The sequence below is a fragment of the Kwoniella dejecticola genome, chromosome 3 (genome assembly GCF_000512565.2).
Source record: "Kwoniella dejecticola CBS 10117 chromosome 3, complete sequence".
NCBI lineage: Eukaryota > Fungi > Basidiomycota > Tremellomycetes > Tremellales > Cryptococcaceae > Kwoniella > Kwoniella dejecticola.
This window is the reverse complement of record NC_089303.1, coordinates 1,452,921-1,477,807: the sequence shown is the minus strand read 5'-3', so window position 1 is coordinate 1,477,807 and position 24,887 is coordinate 1,452,921. Positions and strand designations below refer to the sequence as shown.

The window sequence follows — 24,887 nt, the reverse complement described above, 5'->3', positions numbered from 1 at the left end:
TAGTTATACATCTCCTGGCTTTGGACCTGACTGAGTGATTGATTGAATCTACTCATTCGTATAAGCCACAAAATGGGTTCTATCGCAATCCATCAATACCAATCCATCAAATCAGACCTAGTCAACTCACATCATCATTATTAGACAAAGGATACTACCATCAGCGAGGCAGTGATCCACCGAGCTGTGCTTCCATCTTCATCAACATATAACCAAGCGATACATACCGAAGATACCCAGATCACTTTGCCACCACCACCTCCGAATCCCTTCTCCACGTCAGTCAACATTACTTGTTCGCCTTGCACCCAATAACTCATCCATCAAACCGTTACATCTCACATTCTACATATACATATAAAGACGATCCGATAATCGGCTGTTCATCTTTCTACATATACAGCAACCCTCAACGCGCTGTCCGCCTCTCAGCCTCCTTTGATTGACTCTCCGCTGGTCGAGTCGCCCAACCCACGCGTCAATCAGGATTCGCGAGACCAATCCTTTAGTATTCGGCTGTCATTGCTTTATCAACATACATACATACATACATCGAACAAGGACAACGGTACCTCCAGTCTTTGTCCGGCGTCTAGTGTCTAGCGTCGAGCATTTAGGTCCTTTGTTGTGTGTCCAAATAGGTCAATCTATCCGCCAGCTCGGTCCGTCCAATCCATCTGGTACACGACTCACCACACTCCACTTTTCAACTGCTCACTTAGTTAGAAGACCACATTTCCACCTTTTCTCGCACATCATTATACACTCTCTCTTTGTCTTCTCGACATACACCTAAATACACGAATCGGTCCCACATACAATGTCTGTCCCTTTACCTTCTCCATCTCCGCTCGACTCGCCCTCCAAGCCGAACGGCCATGGAAACGGCACCGGATCAACCGCCAAACCCATCCCTAAATCTCGGCCGTCCCCAATAGCTACGCATACACCGCATTCACCTTCTTCACCCAATTTCACAGGCACAGGTTCAGTCAATAGGGGCAGATCAGGCTTATCGTCTTCCGTCTCGCGATCCATGTTGAATGACGATAATTGGCGTGATCGTTCCCCCGCATCAGCTGCTACCGCCGCAACACCCTCTACAGCTACAGCTACAGCTGCAACAAACGGTAAATTCATGAATGCAGGATCAGCCAGGGGGCCGGAAAGAACCATTGGTGGATTTGAAAAGAGAGAGATCAAATCGACTTCTACAGTCTCGGGATTGTCTGCGAATAAAGCTCAAAAAGATACAAGGGAGAAGAAGACTGCAGGTGATGATGCGGCTGAAGGTGATAAAGGTATGTCAATCTCCCCCTTGAATCCGCTGCTGAGCTCGTCCAAAATGGCGCACTTCGCACTTCGGCTGATATTGGATCCCACTCGTAGCAGGTCTTAGTCATGTACCGTGTAGATTCTTCAAGGCTGGCGCTTGTACTGCCGGAGATAGTTGTCCATTCTCCCATGCGGCTCCAGACGGTGAGTCTATGTTTCATGCTCCACTTGTCAAAGCCGCTGCTGAATCTGCCTTTGTCTGGTCCACAGCTGCAAAGCGAGAAGTGTGTCAATGGTTCTTGAAAGGAAACTGTAAATTCGGTCACAAATGTGAGTCTCCCAACAAATCCCTTTGTTCTCCTCTCCGCGTCCCAGAAATAAATTGACGAACAGAACAGGTGCTCTTGCGCATGTACGACCCGGCGAGCCCATGTCGATGGATAGGAAGAATAAGAAAGCCGCCCAGCTCGAAGCTAGAGAACGCGGTGACTCCGTCGGGGCATCGGCTGCTCCCCCAGCGCCCTCGTCTGGAACAGGCACCGGCAACGCCAACGGCTTAGGAGAATCGCCGCGGCCATTAGGCATTATGAGAGGGAGGAAGAACAGTGCTTCGCCTGGAGACGAACATATCGCATCGCCCGTACCGATCAAATCAGCCTTATCATCTTCGATGCAATCACCTCAAACCGGTAGACTCCCTTCATCTCCCCTACGAGAACCTTTCGGACCACCTTCAGGCGCTTTGCCCAATTCACCTAATTCTGCAGGGTTTGCCCAGCCTAGGGGTATCCAAGGGTTCGCATCTTCTCCCAGTCGACCTTCGCCCTTGTCTGCCTCATTTGGTGCCACTGCTGGTGCAAGCGGCTCAGTGCCTGGACCATTGTCGCTCAAAGCCAGCGCCTCAAACCCGCTAGGATCTCCACTCAGACCACCAGTCACTACGGCACCTGGTTTCTCGTCGTCTTTCTCCCATCCGTCTCTATCTCTCGATCGACACGGCCATTCGACCGCACCTGCTGTACCCCTCTCAGCGTCCTTTGCTGGAGACGCCAATCTGCATAAATCGATTTGGGCCAGATCCGATACGCCAGAAGAACCTTTGTCACCTCGACGAAGACCTATCCCTAGACCGACCAAGTCGAACCAAGATGCAGTGTTCATCGATGATGAAGACCACGGTGAAGATTTCTTACCTTCCTCTTTGTCTGATCTGTTGACTCCCCAAGAGAGGGCTCGAAGGATGTCAAGAAGGGATTCTCAGGGACAAGAAGATTACGCTCAATCGCCCGGAGGAAGATACGGTAGTCCCTTATGGAATCAAGGATTCGCCTCTGGCGGAGAACGTCTCGCTCAATCTGCTGGTCCCGCTCTTGGACCAGGTGGTTCAGGCTTCCTGAAATCCTTGTGGTCTGCAGACGGCGAGGACGCAAGGAAATATCAACAAGATACCGAGGGCGAAGCTGGTCATCAAACCGGTGGATCGCCTAGCGCTGCTACTACTGGTACTGGTGCTGGTGCTCATGCTCATGCGTCAAATGCTGTAGAGGGAGAAGATGGATTTGCCTTTGGACCAACGACAGCTAAACAGGCTCCGAAGAGACAGACTTCCCTCTTGACGCAACAACGATCGCCCACTTCAGGATCATCTATCACCTCGCCCACATCCCCTAATAGACAGATACATATGACTGAGCCTTACTTGATCCGAAACCTCGAATCATCCTCTCCGTCAGCTACCAAGGTGTTAGAAGCTCATTTACCTGGACAAAGTCTTCCAGGAGGATTGGCAAGTGCTTTATCGAGACTGCATATGCAGAATACCCTGCCTAAGCATTCCGGTCTCTCATCCTCTCCATCTGTAAATGGTACTGGAAACGGACAAACTCAGCCTAAAATAGATGCGCATGGACAAGGGCACGATATGGTTGCTGGTGTGGGTAAGAAGGGACATTCGGAAGATGAGGATGATGGGTTATTCGATATGGACGGATAAGCCAAGCCCTTGGATTGCTTGAGCTAGAGATGTTTTGGATGTTTTGGATTTTTCGGTGGATGTGGTGGATGCAGTCTGCGTGAGAGGGGGCTGTACGTGGTTTGGGATTGGGGACGATGTTGTTGCTTGTGCAGTCAGAAAAAAAATTGAAGTGTGCATAGATATAGAAGTAAGAAGTAAGAAGTGAAAAATTGAAAATTAAATGTCAATTGTCTATATACAGTATTTGATCCGTGTCTTGACATCTGTGTTGAGGTTTTAGATCATACACGTTGACGTTGACGTTGACGTTGACAACACCTCAAAATCAATACAGTATATGAGAATTAGCCAAATGTACTACTATGCAATCAAGTATGCTCATCTTCCATTGTCAATGATAATCCATTGTTCGTAGACTGGTTCGGCGGACACGATGCTCCAAAACATTTGATACATGTGAAATGAGATACAATTGATGAATTATACTTGATCTTGTTAGGATTCTTTTACTTTTACACTTTCTACCCTAGCCATGACCGGATCTGCAACCTTCTGATCATCCGCAATACAGTACATAGTCCTCGATCGATCCGATTGACTGCTCGTGCGTATTCGTATGCGCGAGCCTTGACTTGTCCGATTAAATATTAGCACTCTGGACGAATTGGAGGATCTGCTGATACGCAGCATAAGCAGTCGTATGATAATTTATACCGTGCGCCGTATCGGGAACGACGTAGGTTTGGAAATTCGTCGAGGATGGGAAGACTTCTTTCGCTGTGTCCAATTGAGAAGGTGGTTGTTGTTGTTGATTACTGCCAGTGGTTGAATTGTTTCCCATCATCGAAGACGATGACGAAGATGAAGTCGAAGTTGAATTACCCGAAGAAGAAGAGGTTACATAGCAATTAGCAGCGCAATATGGCGCATCGAATTCTCCCGTCACTACGAATACCGGGGCAGTGTAGTTGTTCTTCAATTGTAAAGCTGCTGCGATGGAATCTATGTGCAGATGAGTCAGCATCAGATCAGCATTTTTGCTTCAGCAGGCAGGGATCAGGGAATTATGGATTTATGATGAGAGTGTAAGTGCTCGAGCGAGCGTACGAGACAGTGATACGATATACTTGATGCGGTCGGAATGAACAGCTGATTGAGTTGAGAGATGACAGACGAAGATGCACTATACTCACTCTGTTGTCCCAAAGTGTATTCCCCCTTGGTCATCGTAAACATGCTCAAAGCTGCGTCGGTGTAATTCGGATAATGGAAGAAGCCCGTCTGGTCGACATACATATTCGGCGTGATCACGTAGTCGTTGGCGTCCGCCGAGAACCTCGACGGGTAAGCTACTGAGGCGATGGTAGATTGGAAAGCGAATAAACCGAGGGGTCCTTGAGTGGCATTATTGGTGAATCCCGTGAGGATCAGTGCGTCGAACGAAGAGGGTGCAACGGATGCTACGCCTGCTAAAAGGTTGGAGCCGTATGCTATGTCGACATATCAAGGGAATGGGTCAGCGCTGAGTATCTACCTTCGTCTGTGATCGAGAAACGTTACATCATAGGATCGAGAAACTATGGTGTTGAGGTTTCGCGGTATTGTGGTTCATAAGTCAAAAGTTACGCCTGTGACGCCTCACTCACAATGACCAATACCGACAATCTTATCGAATATCCCAATATCGCTCAGATTGCCCGCTCGGAGCGATTGGGCAATAGAAGCTGATTGCGCAGTCTCGAAGGGGATCTGGACGACGTTCGTACCATCAGGCTTGGCTGATCTGCCTACACCTAATCTATCGTATGACAATGTCGCCCATCCAGCTTGGGCGGCAGCTTCAGCGAAGGAGTTATTGGGGGAGTTGCTATCAAGTAAATCACATAATGCCATAGATCAGTCACTCAGAAAGTTGGGGCGATAGATACAACAGATCAAGTAGGCGATAATTTCAATTGGTTCTACTCACTCTAGTTGGACATTCCAGTATCCCGCATTTCCTACTAAGCCATGATGGGTCTGGAAAATTCCAGTCACATTCCCATTCGAATTGATCGGTTCGCAGTACTCGAACCAAAGACTGTAACTCCCGGAAACGGGGATCTTGGTCGCGTTCATAATCTGAGCCATGACTTCTGAACCGGCTGCGAATTGTTGGATCGAGGCTTCGACGAGTACTTGTTGGCTTGCTGGGCTGGATGGACGGTCCGGTACAGTAAAATCAGCATAGTACGTGTCAACCCTGACCACGCCCGTACACTAGTGGCCAAGCGGTGAAGCCGAATCATGATGAAGCGAAGATGCAAAGATGGATCTCAATGGTTCACCGCTGACTTACGGTCCTCCGATTACGCTTTTGAGATCAGCATTCTGGGTAGTCTCAGCGTAGATATCTGCGTAGAATGTCCGACAGCTCGCATATGGCCCAGAATCTCTTTTCGTCTTAGTGGAGGGTGCTGCAGCTACCACGGAGAGGTAACCCAGAAGGGCGACCGAGCTGATCGAGCTGATCGAGGTGAGTCGACCAAACATATTCGTACGATACGTCGATTATGGTCTTGGAGTAGAGTCTTAAAGTCAGAAGATTAGAAGACGACGATTTGAGGGGGATCAAGTTCCTGCGATGTAAACCACCTTGACTTATATTCGCATAAGTATGTTGGAGACACGAACACAGATACGAATACAAACACTGACCGGCGTCGACGACAATGACGACATCATCCGCATGATTCGTGTCGCTGCATTAGCTAGCTCAGCAGAACAAGCAGAACACCGGGTTGACAGCAGACGCACTTTTCAATTGAAATCATGTTTGACTTAAACCAAGATAGGTAACCCGGTGTCTGGAATCGGGGAATAGGGGATAAATGAAGTTAATCTAATCGTAATATCTATCGTACTCGCTTTTATCGCGTGTTGCAAAACCCGGACAAGAGTGAGTGGAGTGCTCGTAGCTGCATCGGGATTCCGGTGAACGGGAATAACATTGTTATATGGATTGAATCTAACGTAAATCCTAGAATCTCATCATGCCGATGCGTCAACATCGTCATAGATCGATTCTATCTCTCACCTCTCGGCATGAGCTCATCAATCTAGCAAGTCTAGCTCAACGCAGTAGATACTCATAGTATTTATGTATAGAGAGTAGATAGGCGACAGTCTTCTGTTGCGAATGGTCGCCGCGTGTTCGTGCTCAAGCTCCATGTCCATGCTCAATGCGCAATGCCCATGCTCCATGTTCATGCTCAATTCAGATGCTCGAGCCGCCATGGCTTCACATGTATGAAGAGTCGGAAACAGTTACCGAGTAAGCACATCTATACATGTCGTTATACATTTTACATTTGTACCCAGATAACAACGCCTATCCGATTGACCATTTGTCCTCTATATTCTTCCCCGTGCATTGCAGTCACACTTCTGGACACGGAATTCCTCACATCTTATCATTGCTCAACGTGAAATTGCGATATCTTCTCTTTGAGCAATCTCTCCACGAAACCTTTATCGAGCTGGAAAGATAAAAAGATCTTGTGATCAGCCAGCATCCTGTGACAGGACAGTAAGTTGTCGCGTACTTGTATATTCTTATCGTTCGCGTCATTCGGGCTAGTAGCCAGCAATTTCCCAGGCTCGCTTTCCCATTGTTCCTTGGTGTAAATGCGACTATCCAGCTGCATCGTCCAAGTCCACGTCAGCGTTTCAATACTAGTGGCGTTTCGAAACACAGGCGTGGTCTGAGTCTGACTCACAATAGCTACGTGCTCATGGCCTACTACTTGAGCTACAACTTGGTAATCTCGCAAAAATACACCTGAGGGGAATATCTAATCGAGTTGATCAGTATCAGTACAGTTTCAATGATTCTGACAATCTCGATCCTGAGCGAAGATACTCACTTCCACTAACACCCCTCCAGGCGCCATCCATACTTGATGTGTCAATCCATTCCCATGAACACCAATCATTATCTGCCCAAGCCACGTCTTAGCTTAGCTCCTATTCCCTTGATGACGAGACCAAGCGAGCGCCGGAAGTCACTCACATCAGCACTAGCAAACAACTTAATCTGATCCTCGTAGCTCATCTCCTCCAGCTTTCCTACTACTGTCCTAGCCAGTCCAGCTCTCTCTAAATCTCTCAGGATGAGCAGCAAATCTCGATGAGCTTCCGGTACAAGTCTTCTGCTTGATGCTTGTCGATCAACATAAACTATCTTCGGTATTTCGTATACTGCCATTCCTGCTTTACCTCTTTGCAGAGGACGTATTTCCATATAATCTAAGAATTGATCCCTGTATCCGCTGAACATCGACTGTAGCCCTATATCTGTTTGCGAAGGAGATATTGCTGATGATGGCAAAGAGTCGAAGACGTCAAGGGCCATTTTGTTCCATACATTGGCTTTGGGGTTGTAACGGTGAGATGCCCACCGATCGATAAGCACGACTACTCATCTTTTATCAGCACTCTGATTGGCGATACATTGTATGAAACTAGGTGGATATAACGAGCCTGCAACTCACCTCTTTCTAGTCCTACCCAATCGTCATTCGAGCTGATCTCGCGCCATGCCGAATGATCCACCAAATCTGCTCATGATTGCATTTCCGTTCGTCAATGACCGTATCTTGCCCGGGAAGGAGAACGTCATTTATACTCACGATTACCGAACAACCCATTCACTACAGGCTCGTTGAGACCATATGGATCCTTCCAACCGCTTTCGTACGGTATGACAAGCCATCTTTTCTCTTCATCCAGCTTGCTTTCAATTGGTTTTGATTCATCGACTAGTTTCAAGGAAGCTACTCCACCCAATAAAGATTCCGCTAAGAAGTGATAATGGTGGAACTCCCAATTGAACCGTTTCGCAATGTGTCTGCGCTGGAACGCTGCTGGTGGTATACCTGCGTTGAGCCATACTAGAGCAGCGAAGCGGTATCAGTTTTTTACTTATCTTCAGAAACCCAGGAAAAACCACAATGAAAGCCATGTGAGGGGAAGGGGAGGAAAACGTGACGTACTGGTCTCATGCGGGAAACACCTTATCACACTGTTCTTGGACTTATCTTTCGCTTGATGCGGGGCTTCAGATGCAGGTCGAACCAAAAATGGATTATGTCCACTGGTAATTGCGTCCAGCTTCGGCAGGGTGATGGTTTCAGGATGATCGGAGAAGAGGTCTGTATGCGTATGCGACGATCAGTACAGAGATCATGTTAAGGCTCTGCAGATCAGAAGAGGGGAAGGGATAAAGAGCTATGACACTTACAAAATTTTCCGGACTTGTACCATAATTTATCGAAAACATGGAATCCAGGCAAACCCGAGATGGCTCCTTCACCATGACATCTGGTTGTGCTTCCTGATTCATCGCTTGAGATGAGGTCGATATCGGAATATGCAAACTATATTGCGAATGGAAAGTCAGCAAGTCAACCTTCATCTCCATCTATGACTTGGATCCTACAACCGATCTAGGGTCATCACTTACAAGTTCGGGCTCGGCTATGTCGGATTGTTGGATATACAGATTGGGAATACCAAGATAGATCATTGTTGAAACGCCCAAGAAGACAGCTACACCTATAAAAGGACAAACTAAGTTCAGCTACCTTCCGCACATTGATCTTAAAACGATAGAGTCGAGCAATGTGGGTATTTCTCTTGAGTCCAGTTAACTCAACTCAACTCAACTCAACTCAACTCAACTCAACTCACTGAGAATTACATTCCGAGAAACACCCCGTATTCCGTACATTTTGCAAAACAACAAAACAAAGCAGGTGGTTAGGATACACAGTGTTTTCGAGCAATGGGACTTTGAGATATGTTATGATCTGTCAAGATTTCATATGTTTATGGTCAAGGCTTCATTCGACACACGAATGTAGATCTAGTGTTCGGGTAATTATTTCATCGCTTTCCAAGGTCGATGAACCATCCAAGCATCCTTCGATTTGCAGGTTACTCGAATGACAGAGACAGATACTTGTATTATTCCGATGACATGTTACTGAGAATCTGCAAGGCGTTAGTTTGTCGTAAGGCCGGCGATGAGAGGAGAAGTCCAGCGATTGTAAGTGTGCAATGATATCGTCAAGCAAGAACGCGAGAACAAAAAGAAAAGAATAGCAAGAGGCCAAAAAGTCAAGATGGTTTCAGTTTCAGCTATTTAACGTTATCCGCGGTTGCCCCGGTCAAACTTCGGTCCATCGTCATCCATCATCCATTATCCGCAATTGCAGGCCGCCGCTCGTCACTCACTTTTCAAGCACAGCATCATTCGAGGAGTTCAGAATGCCATTGATTTGTGTGCTTAGCGACAAGCCGGTCATGTTGCATGTTTTCTTTCATATCGTACACTGCATAGGGTGTGTATTGTTACTTCTCGTTGCTATTCAGGCTGTTGTTCTACCAGATTGATCTATGAAATCTCACTACAATACAAACAAAATGCAGAGACCCATACCTCTCGTTCTCTCGTGACCCCCAATCTTCCTGCCCTTGACACAATATGACATCAACGCGCAAATCTCGGACGCACATTGACTCTTGCCAGATACACTGATTACTACTTCTTCACTCTTTCATAGTTGTCCCCAGAACACCCAGACACACTTCAGGCAACTCCCTTTCCTCCTCTCCTTCTTCGAGCGGGTTCCAACGCTCTTCCATCGCCCCCTCACTCGGCATAGCAATCATCACCCCTAAGACGACCTCCTCACCTGCGTCAGGTACAGCAAACACCGGCTTCTGCGTCGGTATTATGGTCGATGTAGGTCGATGCGGTAATCCTGGTCTTTGCGCGGTATTTGAATTGGTGTTTGTCGTTGTACTCGTCGTAGTCAGACCGCGGGAAGACCATAATGACCTGAAATATGCTCCAGGTGTCAGAGGAGGCGGGATCTCGATTTGAGGCTGAGGCGGTTCAGCGGGATTGGAGGTTGTGTAATGCAGTATCGATAATGGCTATCAAGGACACAAATTAGCTACACTACAACCATGACCGCCCGTGTAGGCGTGAGAGGACGATTACGATTGCAGGAGAAGCCATCGCCTTCGAGAGGGGACTTACGGTCAATTCGTCCCAACCGTCTTTCCTGACTTCGCTAGGCTCCTGTGCATCGTGTTCATCTTTTAGACCGGCTTTCTCATCATCTCGCCACATCTCACTCTCCCACATCGTAGGCATCAAGCCATGCTTCTTCTCCTTCTTTCCTCGCGGGGGACGACGAGGTAGTAATCCCAAGGCGGTAGCTGCATCGGTAGGTAAAGCTTCGCCCCGTCGGATTGCCTCTTCGACCCGACGGTGGAATCTCCTTCGAAGGATGTACGCTCGGATCAGCAGCCCGGAAGAGATCAGACCGAGAACGAGGATAGTTATGAGGAACGTGAACAGATAGAGTGTTGTCGAACCACTGAATCACACAGCAGTCAGCTCAGACATGGTTTATGCATTTGAGCATGGATGCGAGAGGATTCGGTAATAAGATCAAGGTGGTATGAGCAGACTTGAGGGTTTTACTCACCCGCCAGGGTTATTGTTGAACACAGGCGTACTTTCCGTAGCGGCATTATTACTTGTCGTACTTGACGCGGACTGCGTCGTGCTCGAGGGATCTTGACGTATAAGTAATGTAGGCATCTTGAATATTTGTCTAGTCTGATCGTAACCAAAGAGGGGAGGGCGAGTCGTGATACCGATGTGATAGGGTTGATTCGGTCTACCGATTTCGCCGATCCGGTCAAAGTTCCTTTCCCTTCGTCTCTTCAACTAAGATGATAATCGTTCTTTCTCTTGGTCTCAAAAGTTCTATCGGGTTGGTATTCCATACAAAAATGAGTAGCGTCCAGCGCGATCTTTTTCTACAACAGCAACAGGTCAATGACGGAGACAGAGACAGAGACGACGAAGGCACAAGACACGGATGAAATGAAAGAGGCTATGTACAAATTGCCTACGAATGTGCTGCCTACGTACAAAGCCCGTACAAAGCCAAGCTAATCTTGGAAGGATGGGATGGATCGGTCATTCACCGGACAAGGCGCCCGAAGCAACAAGCTGATCAGATGTCTTTGTGCTCGTACGGTGACAAAGTGGACACCCCGTTTTTTAGTTCAGGGTCACTACAAAACATGCCTTTATGCCGAGGTCGGCGAGAACCGATAAAATGAAATAGTCAGCCTCGTGGTCTGGCTCAATTCCGCTATTATGTAAGATCAACAACAACAGATCATCTATCCGAGTGCGAAGCGGCTCGGCAATGAGACTCGGGAACGTAAATAGAAATGCTGAAATTGTTGCCTACCATAAAAGCTATGACTATGACTAAGTCGTTGATAGTATTGAAGTGCAAACACTTGCGCAAGCTCAACCAATAGGACACTAGACTACATCAATATCAACCTGTAGAATCACATCTTTCGTCTTCATCACTCACTCAGCATGGCATCAGTCAAGATATTTAGCTTGGCTGTCAAGGTATGTCATCAAACTTGAAGAGTGGAGGCTGTCCACTCTTCCTCTATCTGTCTGTCTCACCGACTTTCCGCTGACTCCCAGCTTTTCTTTTGATCTTCGAAATACCATGATAGACCCTGGCGAAACCGATAGCGAACACGATCAAAGCTCAAGCTGCTCAGTGAGTTGAGCTGACAACTTTCGCTATCTACCGAAGCTCGTTATCTCTCACCTGCGGATGGCTGACCTCACCCGTTACAAAAAGACATGATACGTTCAAAAACATATGTATAGGCTTGGCTCAGGTGAGTCCTCACCTATGGTCCACGTCCACTTCCACGTGAGACCACCTCCCGCATTGCTGATAATCTTCCTGGCATCGTAGCGAATGCACCGAACGGAAGCGAGGATGCGCATGGGCCTATTGAATGCCGAGTCTGGGCAGATCAAACCTCTAAACGATGCTAGGTGAGTCACGAGTGCCTATCGGTCATCTTTCTCTTTCGCTCCAGATAACAGATAGCGGTCCCAGCCTCTCGGGTATCGGCCCACCTTGCCCTGCGTCGTCAGTCGTTGTGTGTAAAGCTGAAGTTGAGTGTCGGCGCACAGGGCGATACAGAACGGAGCCACGACATTAGCGGAAACATTCCTATTCCTAGTAGGCGCCGGACTGATAGTGGGAGAATCATATCGATCATCGCGGAAAGAAGAGAAGCGGCGTGATGCAGTGCAGGATAGATTACAAGAATTGGAAAGCGAAGTGAAACGGCTGAATGGGGAGGTCGATGGGTCGACTGAGGGGGGATGGAAAGATAGTATAGGCGAGATAAGGGAACGGTGAGCCATAGTCCATCTGGAATGTCAGAGTCGAGCATCGAAAGTCGAGGAAAGTAATAATAATAATAATAAGCTGATACGGTATTATGCGATTTCTGATGTGCAGAAGCGAGAACATCGAGCGGATATTAGATACGATAGTGAATAACGGTCTGAAAGCTGGTTGGTTATCGTTAGGACATAAAGAACAAGGAGAGATATTGCCGTTGTTAGAGGCGTCTAGGGCGGAAGAAGGATTGGGAAGTCCTGCGTTTCGTATACAACCGACAAACGAGGGTATCGGAGCGATCAGCCGGTCGTAGTGAACCTTGAAAGGCTTCTCATTGGAAGACCCCAAGGCTCGAGCAAGAAGTGCTCTTGGAAATCGACAGACAGGTAGAAGACATCGGAGAGAAACTTGTCGACATTACAGCATAGATCCATTATAATTGAATATCATCAACAGCATCGCATCGCATGTATCGCATCAAACGTAACCACAGGTGTTCACTCTTTCATTTTCACGCCTTGCAACATGTGTTCACAGGTTGATCTTTACTGTTCCCTCACTCAGTCAAATAATGTGTATCATAGAATACTAGGGCAAGTATGTTCGCGTTGAAGTATATTGCGTGCGAGCTCCAAGGTCGGCGCGAAAAGCCTGTTTTTTTACTGTCTTGATGAAAAATTGATCTTTCAAGTCGATGTTAGCTTTGTTCATGCCCTCTGAGAAATGATCGTATAGGCGGTGCAGTCGAAGCCCCCAATTGATAGAGACATTCAATGACAATCTCGCATAGGAACCACGCATCAAGAGGATGCTAGTCCTCTGAGCCTTACGATGCTGATCACCATCGATGCAGTGATGAAGCATAAAATCCACTTATAATCGGGGACCCATCATTGCTTGATGATCCCAAAAAGCCACTGACGCGTTGAGTGCTTCCAGACCCGATTCGACCGATTCTGGCTATTTCATGCCACATCCAACTCAAACGCCGAATAGAGGATTTCTTTCCTCCCTAATCATTTTCGTAATACCCATTACAATAATTGATTACGTTTATTTATGGGTTGAAGTAGTTGACTTGTTACCTACTTGTACCGTTTTATAGGAATAGGAATTGCCACATGCACTAAGTAGAGTGAGTATTTTGAGCTGTACCAAAAGGGTGTAACTGTATTCAGGGTAATTGTCAGTGTGAGTGAGTGTGTGTGATTCCAAAATCAAATCAAATCACCACCAACACCTCCGTCAACGCTTTCATCCATCCATCCATCCCTACATCCCTCACCGTCGTCCTCTTCATTATTATTGTTCTTCAGCTCAGCCTCAAGTACGCATAACATACTACAGACCTAGCCTGACCCTCCTCGAGCCCCTCGATTGTTGTGCTGGAATTGGATCTGGAGTGATACTGCTATTTCGCATCATTGTGAGTTTACCTATCTTGTTTCGGGGGTTAACCACGCCTGTTCCCTCCCTTTTCAACGCTCAACTTGGATCCCTCGGTATCCTTTCACCAATTCAATCGATCGTCCATCTACCTTCCACTCTCAAGCTCGATTATCATTGATCATTCATCTGCATCATCATCCTGCATAAGCGAGATAGGCCTCCTTGCGAAGCGTATGCTGACGGAGTAACTCAAACGCACAGATCATCGTCCAATTCTCCTAGACCAGCTTTCCTACACAGAATCGGAAAAACCCCATTGACCCACCGCAACCTACACTCTTCATCGCTACTTGCACCTGGCAACCAATTTCACGCATTGGACAAGTGGTATACACTACAAGACAATACATTCTTTTAGTCAGGACTCAAGGAGCAAGAAGTGAAACTTCCGCTTCAGACATCACTTATCAGCTTTCCCCCCGTCATTGACATCTCAAATAGGTATGTTGCACCTCTATCACCTGTTTTGCTCGTAACCCTCACAGACGCTGACATCGTCATCACCATCGATCCTATCACCCTATCTTGCTTCCCACCGGCACATTTGACCGCGTTCCGTCATCCTCGGCATCCGGGACATCCGCCTGAAACATCGTGAACCAAAAGATAGAATACAGATAGAACAACACAAAATGGCTGATTTCGTCAAACTTTCCATCTTTGGTACCGTGAGTAGCACTTTCCATGCTGTCTTCCATATACATAACCTCGTCACCGGCACGCCTTCTGCTTTTGTGAACCTTCAAGATTTATCGCGATGCTGGGAAATGCGCTAATACAGTGGCAAATCAGGTGTTCGAGGTAACTACTCGTTATGTTGACCTCCAACCTGTCGGTATGGGTGCTTTCGGACTTGTCTGGTGGGTTGATACAGTCTGTCCTTTCGAGGGGTCATCGAAATGCTCATCTTTGCGTTTTGCCATCATTTCTACCCAAACATCCGCATCCGAATCGACGTATCGTAATTTCTTCTCATAACACATCCTGGCGGGCATCAATTTACGTTACCATGATGTCCAATTTCGAATTCTGCTTGCCTCACTCCCTCAAACGGTCTTCAACGAACATAGCTCTGCCAAGGATCAACTTTCCGGCACTTCGGTTGCTATCAAGAAAATTATGAAACCTTTCTCTACGCCTGTATTGAGTAAAAGGACTTACCGGGAGTTGAAGTTGCTCAAGCATCTTAGACATGAAAATGTGAGCTCCGGGTTGCTACGCAGCCTTCTTCGACCTAAGCGGCTCGCTGATTGTTGACAAATGAACTGTAGATTATCTCTTTGAGCGATATCTTCATCTCCCCCCTCGAGGACATGTAAGTGGTTCTTCGCATATGTGCCATTGTATGGATCAATAGCTGACATCGGACGCTATCGACTACTTAGCTACTTCGTCACTGAGCTTCTTGGTACCGATTTACATCGATTGCTCACTTCCAGACCCCTTGAAAAGCAATTCATCCAATACTTCCTCTACCAGATCCTCCGTGGTCTCAAATACGTTCACTCAGCCGGTGTCGTACACAGAGATTTGAAGCCTTCGAATATCTTGGTCAACGAGAACTGTGATTTGAAGGTGGGTTGAGATGACAACGCGGAAATGTACCCTCACTTGTCCGCCTCTACAGGATATCGCAGGTTTTGGCGGACTGATTGCTGACGTTGTTTCGCAGATCTGTGACTTCGGTCTTGCCCGTATCCAAGATCCTCAAATGACAGGTTACGTGTCTACTCGATACTACAGAGCACCAGAGATCATGTTGACATGGCAGAAGTACGATGTTGCTGGTGAGTCTATCTGGTCTTGTGACGAGCAATACAAACAGTTTATTAACACGCACAAATAGTCGATATCTGGAGTACGGGTTGTATCTTCGCTGAGATGTTGGAAGGAAAGCCTTTATTCCCAGGGAAAGATCGTGAGTTTGTCAGCTGAACGTCAGGAGTCTCTCCAAATCAGCTGACACCGTTGTGACCTTAGACGTCAACCAATTCTCGATCATCACCGAATTACTCGGAACTCCCCCTGATGATGTTATCCAGACCATCGCTTCGGAGAACGTGAGTGTTCTGGGCACATCAGCTGCAAAGAACATATGTTCATTTCGTATCACATAGACCCTCCGTTTCGTTCAATCGTTACCGAAGAGAGAGAAGGTACCTTTCGCCACCAAGTTCCCCAATGCCGATCCTCTGTGTAAGTGGAATTGTAAGATCACCTTATCGGCTAGCTGCTGACATGCACATTTAGCGCTCGACCTGCTAGAAAAGATGCTTGTCTTCGACCCTCGAACACGTATCTCCGCTGCTGAAGGTTTAGCTCACGAATACCTCGCACCATACCATGATCCAACGGACGAGCCCAGTGCTGCTGAAGTGTTTGATTGGTCGTTCAACGATGCCGATTTACCAGTGGACACTTGGAAGGTCATGATGTACTCTGAGATCTTGGGTGAGTGTTTCGCATCTCGTCTCGACTGCGAAGCTATATTGTGATTGCTGATTCGTTACTGTCGTAGACTTCCACAACCTCGGTGATATCTCGCAGAACGAAGCCGAAGGACCTGTCGTTGGAGAAGTCCCGCCTGCTCCTGCATCATAAGCGAATGAATCGCTGTAACTCCGACATGGTCGTCATCATATCAGTTTAGAGTATCATACCCCATACAAGGAGGCTTCTTTCTGGATTTCCGCTTGCAAGCGAAAAATCGCCCATTTCCTCAGAATCGAAAATTTCGCACCACAGCATCATTGACTTGTCCTTAGAATCAGTTTTAATGTTAACAGCAGTATTTGTTTTTTCTTTCGTGGTTTCTGATTTTGGGAATTTTATGACCATCATCCGTTGCTCTCCTTTCTCTGCCTCTTTCCACATCACTCTCTTAGATCCACCATGTAGTACTTAATCGAACCATCCCTCTTCTTTTCTTATCTCGGTATCCGTTTTTCTTTCTCTCTTCGCTCTGGCTATATCCCACTATCGATAGCATTTTCTGTTTTTCGGCACTTTGATCATTTATACAGTACAGTACAGTATACAAATAAGATAACATAAGAAAAGAATGCAATATGGATCAAACACGCACCTGTTGATCGGACGACAAAGTTTGTGCATCGATCATTGGTTCCCCGTATCACTGAACAACACAAAACGCATTGTTAAGGATCCCTCGGAAAGAAGATAGTGCACCGAGTACTTGATTGGACGTTCATTCTCACAAGCAAACGTGGATTTTACCGAAGATATGCCAAGTAAGGGGATATTTAATGGTATGATGGGATATGCGATGCATTTGAGTCATGCGATAATGCAATATTCACAAGCGATGCGATTTTCATCACACAAAGTCGAGTACGATCACCGCTAACTACGACCATGCCCGTCAGACTGAACGAGGATCAAGCTCGCGACCTCGCGAACACGCGGACAAGCCTGATGACTGTCACTACTGTTTTGATCATGATGGATTACCTCATCTCGATGCCCATCTCTTGGACGACTCGAGCTTGTACTTGACTCTGCAGCTCATTCACTTCTTCATTGGAGAGATTTCGGTCCATGTGTCGGTAGTTGAGTCTGTAGCATTTGGATTTGCGCTGCGTTTTGGGATGTGTGAACTCGTCGATCTGAGGATAAGGAAAGACGAACAGTCAGCTCGCTCGATGCTTTGGATCTGACGAGTATATTGTATATCGAACACCGAACACTGAACACGGAGGCGAATGGAGCGAGTACTGACCAGAGTAACACTCTCTATCAAATCTCCAACTACATCTCGAACAATCTCACAATAATCGTTCTCGTGGAAAGCCTTGATCCCCGTGCCTGTCTTCGAATCCACTATGGGGAGGGGAGATCGACCTCCCGCTGCTGATGCACCATGATGATCCGTCACTTCTTCGGCAGTCGGAGAGGTTTGGTGCAGCCAGAACGACATGTCCTTGTAACATGGTGGATATTTGCTATACGGCTGGAAAGTCGTTATTTGCCCTTGTTTGAATTGAGATAGGAAACGCGAGTCGGAGGTCCAGAATAGACGGATGTCGGGGATGGAGAACAGGACCATTGAGAGGCGCTCGAGACCCAGTCCAAAGGCCCAGCCTGATTTATCGGAGACGCCTGTTGGGTTGTTAGATGGATTGAGGGCGTCATCGGTTGAAAGCGAAATGATGAAGAGGGAAAGGGGGGAGGAATGATTGGATGAGGTAAGGTGATTAATCGCATTGTTAGTCTGGTATTCAAGTTGAAATGCAAGATTGGGACGACACACCTGATTGATCCAATGTCTTCTGCATGACTACTCCGCAACCCAACAATTCCAGCCATTCACCTTGCCAGAACACCTCGACCTCGTAAGATGGAGTCGTAAATGGGAAATAAGCTTCTATCCACCTCACCCTCAACGGTTCTCCACCTGCTTTGGCATGATGCCCGAACAGCCTAAATATCAGACTGTTCAAAGAATGTTTCAGGTGTTTGGTGATCTGTTCAGCATGTATGGGATCGTGGTGTGCCTGATAAGGATTAGTCGGGGATATGGTCGTTTCATCTTCGATGATAATCGGTATATCCGCCAACTGTTTCTCCAATTCCGCATTCAATTGAGGCAAGGTGTGTAACTCGGTGTTTGGCCATATGTGGGTACCTTCCATCTGGTGGAATACGGGATAATGGGAAGAATCAATTTCGTCCCTCCTGTAAACGTCTGCAGACAGTAACCACTTGTTCAGACCTTTTTTGTAACTTTCGACCTCGTGAGCGGACGTATGCGTACGTAACATGTACTCCCTGTTGAGGTAGTAGCTATCTGTGAGGGACCTGCCGGGATGATCGGGCGGGAAACCGAGCTCGTCGAAGTTCTGATGTACGGATACGACGGCTGAGGAAGGGACGAGCGCTTGATAGCTTGAGAAGTGGTCTTCGACGATTTGACGTAAGATGGATATGGGATGTGAAGGCATCAAATGCAGATTACGATCCAGCTTGTCCAATATGGAGGAAGGGACGTTGGAATAGGTGTCTTTAGGATAGGTGGCGCCGTTGTATTTGTACGATTTGGGGGTGGATATGCTGGATTGATATCGCGCTTGAGGTCGAGGGTGGAAGGGTATTCGGATTGCATGACGAGGTAAGGAGGGTTGAACTGTCGTCTGTGAGCGAACTGCGAGCCGCGATGAGCAGGCTAAGATTCTCGGTGTGGACCGAATGCCTAACGCCATTGCGCAGAAGTATACGAGGCGAAGTGAGACTGGTTATAGTCTTCAAGATGACATTGTTGTCATTTTCTACTTGACAGAGCGAGTGGACCTGCATCTTCCGACATTTAGCACACGCGCGAGTCACGTGACCGCGGCTTCCAGTTGTGATCCGCACGAGGCTATCTAGATGAAACAATTACGATAAGATTCGAATGACTTACAAGATTAGATGCAGTTTGGAGAACATTAAATTCCTTCCTTATTGCCTCAGCTTCATGTCTTGACTGTATTGTTGTTGTACTCATCTCTTCGTCCCTATCTTGTCATTTTTGTCCCCCTCTCCATTTCCTTCTTGTGAATGGTCCCCTTGCCTGTTCTCTACAAGCTCTCCTCTTGATTTGCGCTCCTTGACAACGCTCGGCGACATTTCCGCACGCTCGGACAGTCTTTCCTTCCTTAGGCCCTTCAATTTAGTGTCTTACTGAGTATACCCTAAATCGCATCTCGCGTTGAGATCAACAACGCGGTCTTCGTTGTGCGATGGTCTCTTTTTCTTGTCCGAATTCGACTCTCTATACCCGCTTGTCTGTATCTTGAGGTTTTGGGAATCTCTTGGACCTTGCTCGGTACCATGTTTGAAGATGATTGGGACTTCGACACGTACCATGAAGACATCAAGGATGAGGTAGGTCTCATATCTCGGTCAAGGATTCTTCTGCATCGACAGCTGACCATCATACAGTATCTCAAGTTGCGCCAAATCCACCCTTCTTTGGGGCCGTTCCGCGAACCCAGGCCGAGCGACACGAATACCTTGAAAATCATCATGCTGAACCTACGTACATTCATGTGCTCTTACCAGCTTGCATTCCCGCTATTCGTCGATGACGAGAACGGCCAGGATCAATTGCGCCGACTTGAAGAAGGGCGAAACAATGCCCAAACAGGCAAGCTCAAGCGGATGATTGATCCCCTTTTAGGGTTATCTGAACGGCTTGCCAGGAAGCTAAGGGATATAATAGCAAACCCGGCCTTGCTGGAAGACTTTGGGAAAATTGAAGATCAAACTGAAGATTTGGGAGAATACTTTGTGGAATCTGAGAGTGACGATGGGTTGCACATGGATGGATGGGTGCCAGAGCCAAGATCGAGTGGGTCAAGCCTTTCCTCAAAAGCTCTTCCGGTTCATTGCTGAGTCTACCTCTGTTACGCAGCCACTTCGCCCATCCTTGCAAAGCTGCGCGACGTAGACAAACCCTCTAGATCTTCAGCTTCCGTATCCCCCGCATCGAGCACGAGCACCCCCTCCAAGAGGTCTAGCTCGGATGAAGATCGATCAGAACCAGTCAAGAGGAGTAGAATCGTACCGCTTGAACTTGGCACCCAACTTATTAAAGCGTCCATCTCCTCCCGATCGTTTACACGGACGACTTCGGCCCCTCAAAGGAGATTGGAAGGCTTTAGTACGCCTCTGAACAAGTCATTGACCATTCCCAAATCGAGCATCAAGCACGGTACTGCGGACATCCTCAGGAATGGATCCAGCGACTCCATAGGCACCGACAGCACCAGTTCCAATTCGACTACAAGGACCAATTCGACCGTGTCTACCCCGTCGACACCCATCTCTGTCATTCTGGGTGGTGAAGCAGGGGGCGCTTCGGTTGAAGGGGCGACAAACGAGGCTGGTGTCAGCTCGATCCCGATCACCAATGATACGTACACGGCCCATCTGAACAAGGGACGAGTCAATTTTTACATTCAATGGGAGCTAGAACGGCAGATATCCCAGCACGAGACTGTGAGATGGGGTGATTTCAGGAACGATGATTTCACTCGACTCAGAGGTAGAACGGCTGCGGAATCGGCGAGTGCGATCGCCGAAATCATCGAGGCCGTCCATGCAAGGTCAGTGTCTAAAGCCGATGCCCGGATGCCTCATATCAAACCTATCAAAATGACGGAAAGGAAAGCCTTGCTGCTCTCAGAGGTCGATAAGGAGGAAGAAGCCATCTTGGCAAGCACGTTTGAGGGGGTCGGTACAGAGCGAGTCGACTGGCCGTACGGTGGGAAAATCCAATATGTTGTATCGGTAAAAATGACCGAAGATGGTAAAGGCTGCTCTGAAAGGCTGTTTGGACCACCCTCGTTGAGTCAAGAGAACAATCCCTACAAACGGGGAGCTCGTCCTTTCAGCCGTTCGACGTCGCTGCCGAATGGCCGAGTTGAGAAGCGCAGCAGTGCGTTTACAACCGCGGGCGGATCTTTCCCATTCAGCTTTATCCTCAGGCCTCCAGAGATGCCTGGTAAATCCTTCCGACTCGCCAGGAGATTTGGGTCAAGGAGGATAGTCAGCCTGAAGGTCAAAGATGTCTCGTCCAAGTTTCGAGGTACAGTGAAGGACATGCTGGTGGGCCGATGCCTGATCGTACTCGGTCGACCATATCGAGCCCTTTGGTGTACAGCAGACGGAGAAGGTGTGATGCTGGTCGAAGTCGAAGAAAGTGCTCCGGAGGTGGTGACAGTAGGCAGGGAGTTGGAGCCACCGATGCCTGATTTTCTAGGGATTTTGCGCAGTAAGTGCCGCTCTGCATTCCGCATGATCATATTCGATTGTACCTGACTCTCTGCTTTGTACTTTGTCAACAATAGTATACAATGATCTCACCCAGAAACCAGATCAGGCTATGGCGAAGTACGCGACTTGCTGTACTAGATGAGGGTCAAGTCGCTTACGCTGATCAACGTCTTTACCAGATTCGCCGCCCGTCCACAAATCCTCTTTTCAGACTCCGTTCCTGCCACCCGAGTGGACCGCGCGGCCATAGGCGAAGATGACGATATCGTCTCTGACGTGGCCGGATTCGGAAAAGCAACCACGGAGCAGACCTTGACTGATGGATGTGGTTTAATGTGTGGGTACTATCTTATCCATGTGTACTGTAGACACCAAGAGTAGCTGACTTCGTGATTGACCTAGCTGACAGCCTGGCCCAGCGCATTTTCAAGAATCCATCCCTCACATTACAGAATGGTCGGCCCTCGGTCGTTCAGATGAGGATTGGCGGGTCCAAGGGACTGCTTGCGCTGATGTCGCCCGCCGAAGCTGCTAGATACCCGGGCCAAGAGGTCATACTTCGACCTTCCATGATCAAAGCCTTGTCCGCGAAAGAGCACTTGGATGATCCATCCTTGCTGACGCTGGATGTGCTTCGTTGCGAAAGTCTCAAGATCGGCTCGGTGCTAACTCATGAAGCGATGATTATCATGGTGGATAACGGCATACCCATAGCGACTTTCTTGAAAATGGCGAAAGACCAATTAGATATCTTGGATCAAGACTTTCATCCGGGATTATTGGAAGGAGAAACGGAAGAAGATCGGATCATCAGGATCGTCACCAATTGCTCTGGGCGTGGAGGAGTGGGCTTGGACCTCAGAAAACGGACAGCGAGGCAACAAGCGAAGTCGCTCAGAGCTGTTGGTATTGATAAGGGGTATGGAACTGCGAAGATGGTAGAGGAAGACCAAGATGATAATCTGTTGATTGTCAAGCCTTCAGAGCGATACGATGTGGATCCCATCAGCAAGCAGCCGGGAAGCATAGCCGAGGCGTAAGTTCAGTGCCTTCGATCCATCTTGACAGATCTCCAGACTGATAATTTTCCAGCTTGATGTGGTCGGTGGCCTCAGGCTTCAGCCCAGCTACCTCGATCTACCCGGCATTCAAGCTTCATAACCTTGTCGAGGATCTATCCATGAAGATGACAAGAGATTTCAAGATTCCCGTAGAGCAATCACTCACAGCTTTTATAATACCTGATACGCTGCAGATTCTGGAACCGGACGAGCTGTTCATCAGTTTTTCCAGTAACGGTCCTATCGATGAGTCCACGCAGATCCCAATGACACACCTCGAGGGCGATGTTTTAGCTTATCGATCACCCTGCAAATTACCGACTGATGTCCGGAAGTTCCGAGCGGTCTACAGGCCCGAATTAGCTCATCTCAAGGATTGTATCGTTCTATCCGCGAAAACCGACAAATGCAAACGGTCACCGGCGAGTTTCCTTGGAGGCGGTGACTACGATGGCGACACAGTCACACTTGTGTGGCATCATGAGCTGGTTCGGCCTTTCAGAAACGCTCCAGATGAAGTAGCAGAAACTCCTCATGACTTCGAAGAACAAAATTTCGATAAATCAGTTGTCAAGGGGACTGCATTCTTGGACACCATCAAAGATCTAGATGAGCCGGGACAGATCAAAGAGTACCAGAAATGGCTCCTCGATGCGGTCCTGGGCGATCCGTTGACCGGGACTTGTGAGTGTCTGAATGAGATGCCAAAGGCAAATCTGCACCAGTCCAAGCTGATAATCTGCAGATTCTGATTTGCATGGTAACGCCGTATACACCAAGGCGCTCGCTCATCCTGAAACAATGAGACTTGGCCGGATGTTCTGTCACGTTCTCGATGCTCGCAAATCCGGTCTCAGAGTGAAGGATGATGTCAGGTCGAACGATGTTCGGGCGCACGGCGGACAATTAAGGTGGAGATCTTGGAAGAAGGACAAAGGCCAGGAAGACTTGATGGCAAATCATTGGAACGAACGGGAATTGGCGAGGCCCAGACGGCTGGGGAGGTTCATCGTGAGTCTGCATGTCACAGAAGGATCAATTTCGTTCTGACGATGTAAGCATCACAGATGGACGAACTCATGACGGAAGGAGAAAGGTACCGGTCTGCGATGATGGGGCACTTCCTCAAAGAACCCACCACCCTCAACGATCAGGACTACAGGGATCTCTCACAACGATGGATCACTCTTCAGGGCTCAAATCTCCTTTTGGGAGATGCAGCATTGCAAGAGGAGATTGTGTCGATCGAGCGGCACGCCAAAATATGCTACAACATCCGGCAAGCGATTGTTCAAGGACGATGCGGGGACGTTTTCCAGGCTTACCGGGACATGCAAAGTGGGCAGGATATGAAGGAGCAGCCTCGGGCGGGATCGGGTAATGCTAGTCCCACGAAACAGCAAAAGAAGATCGAAAGTGCCGAGCACAAATTGGAGATGTTGACTAAGACACGTCAACTCGCCTATATTTTCCAGAATGAACCGACTCTGGCAAAGTTACCCAAATTGCAATTCATTGGAGGAATCGATAATATACGACAACTCAAATTGAGCTGTCTCAGCGTGGTTTCTGCCGATCGGTACAAGTTGAAGCAAGTTTGCGGGTAAGCATGCATCTTTCTTTACCTTTCTTTACCTCCGTGTGTGAGAGAGGTCCGCCAATGAGATTGACTGATGTATGCGGTCTTTGATAGTTTCGATCTTGATTTCAACGGTATGTGCGAGATGAAAGCGAAAGCAACCGGTAAGGATACAAGGACTATCTTGTCTCTCGTATCTGACAATCTCAAGCCATCTATGAGGATCCGATCTGGTCCTTCATCTTGATCATCACCTCTATACGAAGGGACGTTCCTCATCATAGATCCTAGAAAGTAGAATGAAATGCATCTAATCTGACATCGATCATGCACGTGCGTGCAAGTGTAATCTAGAGTTCGTGGATTTAGTTCAGGAACAGTCACTGACCTCCTTTGGCGCGGAAAGGAAGGGTAGGTGTATGACTTTCAATTAATCCCGTCATTCTCGGTAGTGGGACCCTTAAGATGTCGTG

General features: G+C 47.8%; 8 protein-coding genes across 8 annotated transcripts; 4 read left to right on the top strand and 4 right to left on the bottom strand.

The window, feature by feature from the left end:
• Positions 1-820: 820 nt before the first annotated feature.
• Positions 821-3,268, top strand: I303_102923 (uncharacterized protein; the record flags this gene model as incomplete). The annotated part of the gene is made up of 4 exons (XM_018406270.1): positions 821-1,301; positions 1,390-1,479; positions 1,546-1,605; positions 1,674-3,268. The coding sequence occupies 4 exons, from the start codon at positions 821-823 to the stop codon at positions 3,266-3,268; spliced, it is 2,226 nt and encodes a 741-aa protein (XP_018264764.1).
• A 622-nt stretch (positions 3,269-3,890) lies between these two features.
• I303_102922 (uncharacterized protein) lies at positions 3,891-5,782 on the bottom strand (the record flags this gene model as incomplete). The annotated part of the gene is made up of 5 exons (XM_018406269.1): positions 3,891-4,252; positions 4,444-4,740; positions 4,897-5,117; positions 5,220-5,444; positions 5,589-5,782. 5 exons carry the CDS (start codon positions 5,780-5,782, stop codon positions 3,891-3,893), a joined length of 1,299 nt encoding a protein of 432 aa, XP_018264763.1.
• A 920-nt stretch (positions 5,783-6,702) lies between these two features.
• Positions 6,703-9,020, bottom strand: I303_102921 (uncharacterized protein; the record flags this gene model as incomplete). The annotated part of the gene is made up of 11 exons (XM_065968657.1): positions 6,703-6,768; positions 6,835-6,930; positions 7,009-7,083; positions 7,156-7,227; positions 7,302-7,705; positions 7,783-7,848; positions 7,921-8,181; positions 8,284-8,442; positions 8,532-8,667; positions 8,754-8,845; positions 8,981-9,020. 11 exons carry the CDS (start codon positions 9,018-9,020, stop codon positions 6,703-6,705), a joined length of 1,467 nt encoding a protein of 488 aa, XP_065824729.1.
• An 821-nt stretch (positions 9,021-9,841) lies between these two features.
• Positions 9,842-10,907, bottom strand: I303_102920 (uncharacterized protein; the record flags this gene model as incomplete). Its single annotated transcript, XM_018406267.1, has 3 exons — positions 9,842-10,231; positions 10,338-10,680; positions 10,792-10,907. 3 exons carry the CDS (start codon positions 10,905-10,907, stop codon positions 9,842-9,844), a joined length of 849 nt encoding a protein of 282 aa, XP_018264761.1.
• An 801-nt stretch (positions 10,908-11,708) lies between these two features.
• I303_102919 (uncharacterized protein) lies at positions 11,709-12,862 on the top strand (the record flags this gene model as incomplete). The annotated part of the gene is made up of 6 exons (XM_018406266.1): positions 11,709-11,744; positions 11,858-11,904; positions 11,989-12,028; positions 12,109-12,191; positions 12,333-12,560; positions 12,667-12,862. 6 exons carry the CDS (start codon positions 11,709-11,711, stop codon positions 12,860-12,862), a joined length of 630 nt encoding a protein of 209 aa, XP_018264760.1.
• Positions 12,863-14,630: 1,768 nt separating this feature from the next.
• I303_102918 (mitogen-activated protein kinase HOG1) lies at positions 14,631-16,599 on the top strand (the record flags this gene model as incomplete). The annotated part of the gene is made up of 11 exons (XM_018406265.1): positions 14,631-14,666; positions 14,791-14,858; positions 15,069-15,198; positions 15,270-15,313; positions 15,384-15,573; positions 15,671-15,785; positions 15,845-15,916; positions 15,979-16,058; positions 16,116-16,194; positions 16,249-16,449; positions 16,517-16,599. 11 exons carry the CDS (start codon positions 14,631-14,633, stop codon positions 16,597-16,599), a joined length of 1,098 nt encoding a protein of 365 aa, XP_018264759.1.
• Positions 16,600-17,465: 866 nt separating this feature from the next.
• On the bottom strand, positions 17,466-19,217 carry I303_102917 (phenylalanine-tRNA ligase; the record flags this gene model as incomplete). Its single annotated transcript, XM_065968656.1, has 3 exons — positions 17,466-17,624; positions 17,738-18,117; positions 18,269-19,217. 3 exons carry the CDS (start codon positions 19,215-19,217, stop codon positions 17,466-17,468), a joined length of 1,488 nt encoding a protein of 495 aa, XP_065824728.1.
• A 610-nt stretch (positions 19,218-19,827) lies between these two features.
• Positions 19,828-24,661, top strand: I303_102916 (uncharacterized protein; the record flags this gene model as incomplete). Its single annotated transcript, XM_018406263.2, has 10 exons — positions 19,828-19,881; positions 19,939-20,347; positions 20,411-21,772; positions 21,849-21,891; positions 21,954-22,111; positions 22,177-22,810; positions 22,867-23,519; positions 23,581-23,846; positions 23,903-24,438; positions 24,529-24,661. The coding sequence occupies 10 exons, from the start codon at positions 19,828-19,830 to the stop codon at positions 24,659-24,661; spliced, it is 4,248 nt and encodes a 1,415-aa protein (XP_018264757.2).
• Positions 24,662-24,887: the final 226 nt, after the last annotated feature.